Below are 12,967 nucleotides of genomic sequence, written 5' to 3' on the forward strand. Positions count from 1 at the left end.
TATATATGTACATGTATAAGCATAGCTGGAACCGAAGAACCGGGGAAGATATTCGACAAGGGAGCGACCTGATTCTTTTCCTCCTGATTAGCCGCGCCCAATTTAGAACAATCCTACCCCCCGAACCCGCGTTCTAACACTACCGCGCAAAGGGAAATTCTGCACGAAATAATTATTTTAATTAGCGAAAAGTTTTACCGTAGGGGGTGGCTATGAAGCAAAACAAAAAAAAAAAAAAAAACAACATACCCCTCAAACGTAGTAAATTTTCGAAAATTTATCAATCTCTCAGGAACGCTGGAAGTTCTTTTGACAATTTGCAAAATTGGAAATTGACAATCGGTCGAAAGTTTTCGATCCAGTTTTCAGTGTCACGGTAAAATGGTATACATATTTCAATCGCGTATATCGGAGGCGAGCAATTTGTCCGACGATGAGGGGAACGTATAGTTTCCACGTTATGTAACAATATGTACACGTGCCTATTTACTTATATATGTATACACATGTGCACATATTTAGATAATATATTATTGATCATAAGCTACCTATGCGATCGACTTTGACGTTTATTTCACGGAAGACAGCGGTTCGTATATACTTCAGTCTACCTTCGTTACGCTTTGTTAACTTACGAGATTCACTGGTTCGTGACCACGACCAATAAAGTCGTCGTCGTCGTAGCTCCGGCCGGGGGCGTCGACTCACCACCTCTTTCGTTATCACTGCGAAAGTACGTACGTATTTAGGTATAATGCGTACGAGAGTGAATCGTCAAATTATACAAGAGATCTGAGCGTTGAAACGCGAGTATCCAAAATAGGAGGAAAAACCTAAAAAAAAAAAAATAAAAAATGAGATCGCTCTCCTTCCCTCCGGTATATCGCACCCAGCTGTTGGATATATTGTCACCCTTTCGCCGTTTTCAAGTTTTTCCCCACATCGTGTATACCATATTCCGTATGGCTAGATACGTGTACACATGTACATATAATATATGTACATATATACTTCGTAGTTTAATTAACCGGGGCGGATGGCATTCGCGCACGGTTACATTACACGCACTTATTTTCGAGACGCGTGTGGGGACGTGTGTGGAAGTTAGGTGTATATAATATAAGCACTGTGCGTGTACGACGAAGGCTTGAACCTCGCACCTACACCTCTTCAGTGGACTTTATCTGAAGAAATAAACGTGTACGTATACGTAATGTGTAAATGTGTGTGTGTATCGTTATATTTATTATTAGGACGTCGCGAGGGCGGAGACTTGAACTGGCCAATGGCGAACGTTGCGTGACTTTCGCGTTGTTAAGGATTGTAGCCTCTACGCGATTTACGCGACTATTATATCCTTGTCTGCTTGTGTGCGTGGTGAAAAAAAAAAAAATTAAATTGAAAAAATAAATAAATAAGTAAATAAATAACGCGAAGAATATGCAACCGCTGAAATCGCATCTGCATTTGGCGGGAGAATTAATTAATCCAATTATGTAGTAAGAGGGTATATAATTTCGAGTCATTATGTTGTATGAGTATACGATAAGATTACATAATTAAATAACCAAGTTCTTGTTTTTTTTTTACAATAACAACTATTTATTTATATGTAATAATGCTGAATTACATGAATACATTTTTTATTTTTTTTGCTTTTTCCACTTTTCTCTCGATACCAGATTGTATATGAGTCTGACAGTGAGCTGAAAGTCGCCATCGACACCCTCGGGCGTATAATTAGAATAATAGTAATGATAGTTATAATGATAATAATAATAATAATAATAATAATAATAATAATAATAGCTACAGTATATGTAATAATCGAGTCGTGCGAGTTGGGGGTAGGTACAATGGCGATTTTCACGCGTTTCATCACATATCTTCGCTTACTTCGTTTTATTCTTAATCGTCATCATCATCAACGTCGCTTCTCGTCGTGCATACCTGCTTTCACATAGGTATTCATTTATCAATTTATTCATTCGTTTAGGATTTTATTTTTTTAACTTTATTTTATGTTATTCAAACTTTTCAGTGTTACACATTCTCTTTATATGTATATATACATATAACCAATATACTTCCTGCTTCACGAAGTTGAAATCTATAGCTATATAGCTGTCAAATTTTCGTTCCTCTTTTTTCTCTCTTTCACGTTGTATCAAAAAATTTACAGTTCAGTTTCTAAAATTCTGCCCACGTTTCATTAAAGAAATCATAGGAGTTCGACTTATTCGAGATAAATTACATATCTATATGTACTGATACTGATATCTATATGTACGCATATAGATCACAACTCCGCGTGTGATCGTGTGTTAATTAATAAGGGCGACAAAGTTCAGATATCGGTGGTTGATTCTCGAGTCTACGTTTCTTCTTCTGCATTTCTTTCTCCTAACTTCTTTTTTTTTTTTTTATTAGTAATTTATTACAACTAATCGCTATGATTATGTGATTTTTATACAACACAAAAAAAACTTACAGGATAATCTTTGTACATGATTTTGTTGTTTTTCTGTTTTTTTTTTCTCCTTTGTTCAATTTTTAATTCTTTCCCTTCGGCTCTGGTACGTGGAATAACTCAGCGCGACGATTTTGCAGCAGATCGCGATACGATATTTATAATTATGTGTACGTGATACTTGAAAAAACCTAATATCTTTGCAAATAACGTATTGAATTATCGTTTCGTTCGGAGTTGAATTCTTCATCTTTTTCTATTTTATTTTATTCATAAGTATGTCATTAATAATTGTAATATAATGCATCTGTGCGAATTTGGCGAAATATCGTTAAAAATATATTATAATAATGTTCGTTACGATAATAATAACAATAATGATAATGTAGGTAATATTGTAACACACCAAACTGCATACGATGCACATCAGCTGCAGCAGCGAAACGTCGTGTTTCATTTTTGTTCTTTTTTGTTTTCTTCATTTTAATAATAAGAATAAAATTAAGAAAATAATATAATAAAACGCGTAAACGAAACGCGCGCGAGGCGTCCCACGTACGCAATTATTTTTAATAGGATAACTGTAATATACGGTATAAATAAAAACTTTGAGGTTAATAATTGTTGAAAACTTTCGTTTTATATGTATATTATACGTTTATACATATATAATACAGTGCAGCTGGGATCGGTATCGGGTTCCGCCTTTTTTCGATTTTCATACCAGTCATTTAATTTCATTTAATTTTACATCATATAATTTTCATTTCATTTAATTTCTTTATAAAGTTCTCTTTTTTGTCAATTTCTCTGTCTTTTTTCCTCATTCGCTTCAAATTTGTATCACCTCCGTATCCGTTCGCGATAAATTCACGTTACGCGCATTCCCTGAAAGAGAAAAACCAAAAAAAAAAAAAATAAGAAAACGTTTCGAAAAATAAAACAACTAGAAGTAGCCGAGCTTTCCCGATCTGTAATACAGCGTTGATATTATCGGCAGATGACGATCGATCCTATTTTCTTGTTCTTCATAATTATCGAATCCGAAAGTTTAAAAATTTTGCAATCTTATCTACTACCTATAGTCACTATACACTCCTTTCCTTTTTCGATTTCTCATGTACGGCACACTATAAAAATGATGACAGGACGATATATAATCTTTGGCTTTCCGACGCTGGGGATTAATTAACTCATATTATTATACAATGATCCCGATGATATTTGATTAGCGAGAACGATCAGGTTTCGAATCAACCATTTATATATAATAATGAAAGTAATGATTATCATAATAATAATAATAATAATAGCAATGATGAAACAAAAGAAATTTTCTAAACACTACCATAATAACAGTCCTACTTAATTACCTAAAACTTTTTCCACTCCTTCTTTTCCTTTTTCTTTTCGTGGCTCATACGCACAAACCCTCACTATTCAATAGCAACTATATAACCCACCCTCGATGCCCCTCCTCTTCGCTGCCCGCGGATCGATCCTCTTGTCATTTTTACTAACGTAATCTCATTGAAGATTATCAGATTCGTATAACACGTAGTGTAATGACCACTTTGACAGAATAATTCTTGACTTTATTAGAAGGAAAAAAAAAACAAGTCAGGTTAAAAACGAAGTAACCGGAAAGCAAAAATTCAAATCTTTACCCCGACGTTGTTCTTCCAAATGACAGTCGTAATAATAATAAAAATAATAATAATAATAGCATATGTACATAGTTTGCATTTCTATAGGAACGCTCGCGCACAATCTCAAGCAGTCTTTTTATACATACATGTAAAATATTATACGCTTAATTTTTGTTATTTTAAAAGAAAGAAGATTCCCCGTTCTCGTTATTTTTTCTATTACAATCAAATGATTCACAGTTTGAAAATTCATATAATTCCGATCGCTTCCTATACATATAATGTAATTATGATACACAACATAACGTACCGATGATGATAATACCTAATTATTTCTAATAATGATAATAACGTTAATAATAGTCATCCGTATTTTATACTATATAATATACATGTATCGACTATAAAAAAGAATGGAGATCGAACCGAAAAAAAGAACGAAATAGGGGGGAAATTTTTTTTTTCCTAAATCGAAATGACGATGCGATTTTACAACGCTGATATGTGACCAGGGTATGTTATGTGTTATATGAATATTTATACATATATGCGACGCATTCTAACTTACAAATAATACGTGTGGTAAAGATTGAATTATAAATCACTTTCACCGTACATCCCTCGAAGTTATCATACACACGCGTGTGTCACGGTGATAATATTATTAATAATAATAATAATAATAAGAATAATCATCATCATTATTTATAGTTTCATCACTTTATTTATTATATATATAAACCAATTTCATAAACGCGACACGCGTTAATCAGATCTGATGAAAAGAACAACAATATATTTGAGTTTTTTTTTTTCTATAGAATGAAATGTGTAAAATGACGAGGATATGGGATGATAATGCGATGACGGTAATGATAGTAATAACAATATTAATAATGATCGTAATAATGATGAGAAAATGCGGTGATGTATGCGTTGGATATATAACTTATATACCTATATGTACCGATTTCTAGGTAAATATATACCTATTACGGATAGTGTAATATTATATATAATTATATAATTACCTACGTGAATTGTCGTTTGATGACTTGAAATTTATTTTATGTATATTATATATATATATATGTGGTTTTTTCCTCCTTTTGTTCAATTATTTTTTGTTCTTCTTTTCTCCTTGCTTTCTTCTTGATTCGATTTAAATTTATTTAAACGCTATTGTACACCTCCTTTGAACCGATTTTAAATCGGTTATTATTATTATATATATATATACGACTCTTCTATAGGATACACAACTTACAATTTATTTATCTATCTTCATATATCTGTGTATAGGTACTCGTTACATACTATATGTTATTACATATACCTAAGTATACGATGAAGAGCTGCAGCTTCGCGAGATATTCGAATTTTACATTATTATTCATACGGATGTGTATAGTATATGCATTATATGTAACGTAGGTATATGAACGTTCAATTATTATTGTTCTTCGTGGAACTTCGTCGTCATTGTCATTATTATTAATATTATCATTATTAATCTTCTTGTTGTTATTATCGTTCGTATTATCACTATTATTATATGTTCATTATATACTCGATGATGCCGATCGATCGTTCGCCCCACGTTGTGTCATTTTTATATAATTTTTTTTATATAATAATTACTTATTCCATTTAATTTATTTATTTATATATTTATACGTGTCCGTGTATCTGTGGGTGTGTGTGTGCTCGTGTGTGTGGGTGGGGTAGGTGGGGGTGGATGAATTTTATGTAAATTTATGTATACATGTTGTTTACCGTTAAAAAAACGTCCCCACTTTTGTTCTGTAATTGTTTTTTTTATTTTTCTTCTTGCTTTTTGCATATACCCATACGCATGTGTGTATAAAACAATGAATCATTCGCGTTTACAATAGTTCTATATGTATATACCTATTTATGTATATTATATTTTATAATATAGCCGATATGGAGAAAATGCAACACACTCGCGAGAATCTTCAGAATTTTTTTCTTCTTCAAATTTTACTTATTTAATTTATCATCGTTACTCTAGATGCAAATATTACGGTAACTTTTTATATACGAAAAGTGCGCGCGGGATTCGTGTCTCCCGCGATGTTGATTTGATTTTTTCAATTTTATCGTATATGCAGTATTACACATAACGACGCGTTATATACTATACTTCCGCCGTTATTCAGTTATTTTGTCTGTTTGTTTAATTGTTTTATTTTATTCGTTAATTAATTAATTAATTAATTTATTTTTATTTTTTCCGTCGAGGAAATTCTCTTTTAAGTCGCACTCGTGAAGAGAACTGAATTCTTGTAGTACCCCGTTCGGGACTCTGCAATCAAAAAATATGGGAAAAAATTGAATGATTGATTCTTTCCGAAATGATTAGAAAAAGAGAAGACTTCATCCGCGGTCACAGGACAGGCGTCAAACGGTACGAGTGCAGGGGAACAGAGAAAAAAAAAAAGGAAAACCAAGATCCGACGTGTTCGGCGACTTCCGAAAATCTCACCGTGTACACGGGGTAGGTATATCGAATCTATGGTAGTATTTTTCAATCATAAGCGACATCAGTCGGATCGGAGTAAAAAAATGAAATGAAATATAATAAAGTGAAATAAAAAAAAAAAAAAAAGAAAAAGAAAAAATGTGAAAAAGTATACGTTCAAGGGGGCGGCTTCGCCTCAAAGGGATTTTAGTGAGATTCGAGGATGACTCGACTTGGTCCTACCGCGGCTCCCGCTCTGCCACAAATATAGATATACTTATGCGTGCGTTATGTGTGTGTACGCAACGGGTGGACGAGGTCCTCGTCCGTCCGCCCGATCCTCCCTCTGCGGGTCCGTGGCCATACATATACGCCGCGCGTCTTTTTTCCTCTTCGTCTAATTCTTCTTTAGCGAACGGTAATTAGTGAGCGGCGCCTGGCGTACCGAATGACCTGTCGGTTCTCCCCGACCATTTTACCGCCCTTCGCGTTCCGACCGCTCGCGATATGCCCGGACAATCGATCTCTGAGGCCTATACGCGTCAGCTATCGAATATTAATAGGCTCGCGGGTCAAAGGTTGTTTCTAGGGTCTTGAGAGATATCTCTGCCCTGATCCAGAACACCCCGAAGATCAACGCTGCTTTATGTACCTCCTATCGTTACCTATGGATGTTTTATACACCCCGCACCCCGCACCCCGAACACCGCCGACTCTCGCGCAGAAGAAGGGAGAGAGAACCAGATAACATTTTGATGGAATATAAATACGAACCGACCGAGGAAGACCGTGGCGCCACCCTCGGGGGGTGCTAAACACATATATACATATATATAAATTAGATTCAAGAATTATTGAGAAAAGAAAAATTCGGCTCGACGTAACCCAGTTGGGTAGAGCCGGGCGAAATAACGTAGCAACGCTGGCTGTACAGCTTTCGCATAGCTGTAGTTGCGGGCAATATTGAAATGGCGGAGTCCTGCAGCTCCGCAGGGAAGTTAGCGAAGGTTTTTGTGACCGAGTAAAGTTTTCCCCGGTTACAAGTTTCAGGATTAACAATAAGTTTCGAATCATGGTGTACACTCCTATCTTGCCTCGGTGGCGCAAGAAACGCAACACGATGCCAAGAAAACTACGACGTGGCTGGAAGTACTTCCTCCCGGATAGATTACGCTTTTTAATTAAAAGAGATTCTCATTTTTACCTATGTAATTATACCGATATCCCATTTTCCTTTTTCCCTTATTTTTTTTTTTTTCGTCTTTTTTGAGACGGGCGAATCACGTCGCGAGCCACATCGCGTTACGATGTTGTACTTTGAGATTTTCCAAAGGCCACCACACCCGTTATCACTCGTCTGACTCGACAAATCGACTAATTATCACGTGTCGCAAAACGTATTTTCGCACTTCGATTTCGAATAGCAATGGGTTATAAACAAAAGACGAACCTTGTAGAGGAGATTTGACTTGGTCTCGTTCGCCACCCTGATGCTGTCGGGATTTCCTCTCAAGTTCCAACTCCTGGGCGAGGGATTCTATAACAATAATGAAGAGAAAAAAAAAAAATTGACAATCTGCGTGACTCGGAATCGTCGATGAACACGATTTTTTGGTGATTCCAATTTCTGATTCTACGCGATGAATCGCCCACTGTTTCATCGACCTACGCACTTTCTTATGTGTTTCGAATCGCAACTGGGTTTGAAATTTTCTTTTTTTTTTTCCCTCCGTGGCCACGTAGTCCAATTTTAAATTCCGCCGTTTCTCGGTCTCTCCCGGACTTTAAATCTTCTCTATCCAGTCGATAGCCTGAATGCCGACAAAAATGAGATAGATTCGCGCATCGGTGTCCGAGCCAGTGGGGGGCGGGCAGGGGTTGTAACCGGCGATGCCGAGTAAAACGCGTTACCACGTAGCGTAGTTGCGTTACGTTTGAATTTCTAAACAAATGAAGTTGACGAAGAGGAAGTGGTGACCCGGAATCCTCGTTCGGCGTTGGAGCTTCATCGGTAGCCAGTTTACGCTTGGGGTATATTTATAAAGCTCGGTTATCTCTCCTGGGACATGTTCAGCAGCGTGTGAAACAGCGATGAAACAAAGCAGTAATTAGTGGAAAACTCGACTCGCCCGACAGGGAACAGCTCGAGGAGAGACGGGAGCGGGAGAACGAGACGGAGAAGCAGAAGGAGAAGAAGGAAGAGCCGAGGGGGCGCGCGGAGGGGACTGCGAGGGGGGTAGGAACGGGCGTCGAGTCGTGCGACGCGGTCTGCTCACTGAATTCCACCGGATTAGGGTGAAAACTGGGAAATGTCCCTTTAATAATATCACGTCGAATTAACCGGGGAATCTTTTCGGTGCGTTTATTAGGCGACGCCGCGGAATATAAACCGCGCAACATTACTCGAATAAGTAACAATCGGGGGTTGTTACACCCTCGGCACCGTAACGCGCCGCGCCTCGCTCCGAAAACTCCAGCCCCGCGATCCCGCAGGATCGCGGCGAAAAATCCTCCCTCCTCGGGCGGACGCGTCGACCAACGAATTCGCGAGAAGCGGGATTTTAATTTTTTGAATTCCCTGACGGAGTCGCGGATCACGCGGGAAAGACGGTAGAGGCGTTGCACGGTTAGTTTAGGCCTAGAAGCAATGGTAAAATCCAATTGTAAAGCCATTAAGCCGCAGTTAATTCTCCTTCTCTTTCCACCTCTCGGTTTCTCTTTCGGACCCGGTGTGACGCCGATGGAACAGCGAAGCGGCGAAATGGCAGCGCGGGGGGGTTTGACGAGGCGCTGCAGAACGCGAGGAGCGGAGATTCCATTATGCTTGGAGCAACAATAGCTGAGGGCTGTTTCGGGCTTTGTGGGTGTGAATTGTGCGTGGAAGCGAGCGAATATACTGTTTGTGTTTCACTGAGCCAAATTACCTCTCACGCCCTTATCCGGGCGCGAGTTTGGTCTGGTGTTGTTGCCTCCCTTTGATATCTAAATGACAATTTAACTGCTCAAGATATGGGATTTTAGCCCGTTCTATAAACGATCCAAATGTGATCTTTCCCTCTCTCTCTCTGTCCCTCTCTCCATATAACGTCGACGTCGACGTCGCGACGCCCCGCGGGAGGAGGCTGTAAGCCTATTACACGCGACGAGCGAGTTCCACGATTTTCGAATCCTCGGGGACGCGTCGCGATCAGGCGATCACCGACTCTAACGAGTCGGTGGGATTCGGAGGACGAACGGACGAAAAAAAATAAAAAGAAGCGACTCCGAAGTTCACCTGCATCGTGCGCATGATAATAATACCAATCTCATTGTACAGGTCGTACGTATACATGAGGAAATTCGGCGAAAAATGCGTGAGACGTGTGGACAATGATTTGTGCGTATAAGATGGAAGGTATTGAAAAAAATTAATAAAGGGATTAAGAGAGGAGAAATAAATTTTTTTTTTTTTTTTTTTTTTCGTAAAAATAGTCGAGTTAATAGTTTCGCTACCCGTTTTACACCCTATCAAATTGTGGGTACAATGAAAACAATTTCAAAACCGGTTGAAAGGAGACTGAATGCGAGAGACCTAAACGGTTCGTATTGTCGGTGGGTCATTGAAGGGCCTGATTTTCCGAAAGGCCCCCGCGCTCCCATAAGACCCGAAGGGTCCAAAGGGCCCCTCGAATACACCGCGGTTGCTGCAGGTCGCTATGACTCTGCGCTTATACGTAATTAACTTCAACAATGCACGGCGAGGAGAGAGAGGAACAGAGAGAGAGAGAGAGAGAGAGAGAGAAAGGGGGAAGGAAAGAAAGAAAGAAAGAAAGAAAGAAAGAAAGAAAGGAGAGATCGGTGTGTGTACAACGTTCGTACGTGTGGAGTGGAAAAATTTTGTACGTTGTGTGCGCGCTCGCTGGAGGCGCCGAGAGAAGAGAGGCGAGTTTCTTCACCGTGTCTGCTCGGATAAAATGGGAACGCGATTTGCCATCGCCCGAATTTTATATTTCACATCGGAGATAATCTCTCGAGATCTTCGTACTCTCATCCACGACTCCGCGGCGGAACACCCCACCGCTCTCCCCTTCGCCTTTCCATTTCTAACTCTATCCTCATTCTCTTTTTCTTCCCTGCGCTGATGTAGGCATATTAAACTCCCGGCGGAGGTAAAGACAAAAACCAATTTAAGTATAGGTATCACATCGCGTCGGTGGGTATGTAATTGGCCGAATACCTATATATATATGTATATACGTATATACGTATATGTGTTACATAGGGTTCTCGTAACACGTGCGATTCGGGCAAAGTTAAGGAGAAGACGAAGACAAAGATGGTCAAAGGGGGATGCCTGTGCCGCGACCGAGCGAATGAAAAGGAGAGAAACAAGAATGAAATCTAAAAGGAGAGAGGAGAAGGGTGGATTTCGTGTAGCGTGCGTTTTTAATGCTCTGATCTTTATGTAAAGCAGAGTGGAGGATCGCGCTTGGGCGTCAAGCCAACCGTGAAATTGTATGAATCAAGAAGAAGAAGAAGAAGAAGAAGAAGGCACTGGAGACACAAAAAACAAAAGAGGCGGAATACCAGCTCCGCGTACTCGCTTTCGGATCGCTTCGTTTATAATTTATAATTTCAAATTTCCGCAGGCTTCGAGACCCATATCTTTTCTTCTCTTTCTCCGTCTGTCTCTTTTGCGCCGATATGGTATACGCCTCGTTTTTCCTCATCTTCCACATCTCAGTTTCCACGTTTTATAACCCACTCTTGTCTACCATCGACGATTCGATCGGTGGACAAGTTTTTTCAAAATTTCCTCCCCTCCGATCCAAAGACATTTTTCCCCCCCGCGTTGTCGTCTACCTGGATATACACAGCAGCGCACGTTGGAAATGCGATCGAGTAAAAAATTAAAAACTAATTAGCGGCCGCCGGTTGCACGTAAAATGGGAGGGAGAGGCGGGGTTGAGTTTCGGCGATTATATCACCGAGGAAAAATCCCTCAAGTATTACCGTAAGAAAGTTTTTAATTTCGCCAACTATGTATAACGGCAAAGCGCTCTCTAGGCTCCCGGTAATAATCATAAAGAGCAGTTGCAAAGAGCGACGTTACGTTCGCCTCTAAATCTTTAATGCTTCTGTTCTCTCGTTCTTTCCTTACGCTTTTCCTTCCAACCATCCTTACCGAAAGCTCCTCCTCATCTGCGGCGCGGAATTGCCCTGTACCGCGCGTTTCCTTTTCTCATGTTATACCACTTTTGGTTATCGTATTTTTCGGGCTCCACTCGCCTAGACGTTACCTATATGACCACAGCGGCCTAGGGTCCCGAAGAAGAATTTAATATATATTTGATGCGTCGTATGTATCTTAGGAGACCGATCGAATTCCGCGTATTACCTCGTACGCAATGTGAGGCAATGCGATACGCGACGAATAACATAAAGCAAAAGGTATTCGCGAGGGGGAGGGGGGGGGGGGGGGTGGGTTGTATATCCTATATTTTGAATATAAACAACACGTATACACATGCGGAGGCAGGAGGAGAAGCGATGACGCGCGGGAAAAAGTTTATACCTATCTGAAAAGTTGGCGTATCTTAATATTTTTATATTAAAACCGCTTTGCTTCTTATGCTTTTCTATGTATGTTTCGAAACGAGTAGGGAAAACGGAAGTTTTATGAAAATAAGGCGGCAGATGGGTGTTGCTTCGGTAATATATTACCCATCTTCCCTCCTCCCCCTCCATCCGCCCCCGTTCCTCTCGCCGCATGTTGCTGCTGCTGGTGCCGCTGCAGGAAGAATGAAAAGGAAAACTATATCATAAGTATAAGGAACGGGGAAACGGAAAGAAGGAAAATACTGGAACGAGGTTGCAAATATAGCGGAGAATTTTCTTTTTTAATTTTAAGTTTTACGGCCTGATGCTAATATTGCTCCAAACGACGCCCGGAATATCCTACTTCAGGACAAATCTCCCTCTCCCTCTCTCTTTCCGCTTTCCGGTTCCCCCTTTTCCGCGATTTTGCCATCACCCTCATCTGCGGGGGGGGGGTGGGGGTAAAAAAATGCGGACAAAACAGATACCGAACGAAAAATATACCCCCGCTCGAAACGAACCGCAAACATATGCGATTGCGTAATAAAAACAAGTGAAAAAAATTCCACCGCGTTATAATAATCCCCCCCCCCCCCCCCCCTCGCCCCGCGATTTTTTCCCTTCATCTAACCCTCGCAGAAAAAGAAAAGAGAGAGGAGGGAAGTAGTATCAAAGATTTCGCTTCTTCCACCCCCAACAACTCCGTGAAATCTGCATTCGTAGCTATCTTCTCCCCACACATATTGCCGCCCATATACATACGTTACGGTTTATCACCTGACTCCG

General features: G+C 39.7%; 1 protein-coding gene across 5 annotated transcripts in view; it reads right to left on the reverse strand.

The window, feature by feature from the left end:
* Positions 1-2,411: 2,411 nt before the first annotated feature.
* Positions 2,412-12,967, reverse strand: part of LOC105684547 (dachshund homolog 2) — a 182,984-nt gene continuing 172,428 nt past the window's right edge. For 4 of the 5 annotated variants that reach the window (XM_048651403.1, XM_048651402.1, XM_048651401.1 and 1 more), the window contains 2 exons: positions 8,055-8,141; positions 2,412-6,448 (listed from right to left, as the gene is read on the reverse strand). In XM_048651403.1, the coding sequence (XP_048507360.1) occupies positions 6,396-6,448; positions 8,055-8,141 (140 nt within the window). In that variant the 3' untranslated portion in view covers positions 2,412-6,395. The remainder of the gene's footprint in view (positions 6,449-8,054; positions 8,142-12,967) is intronic. The other variant, XM_048651404.1, reaches the window with a different exon arrangement.

This window comes from Athalia rosae, chromosome 2, assembly GCF_917208135.1.
Source record: "Athalia rosae chromosome 2, iyAthRosa1.1, whole genome shotgun sequence".
Lineage (NCBI taxonomy): Eukaryota > Metazoa > Arthropoda > Insecta > Hymenoptera > Athaliidae > Athalia > Athalia rosae.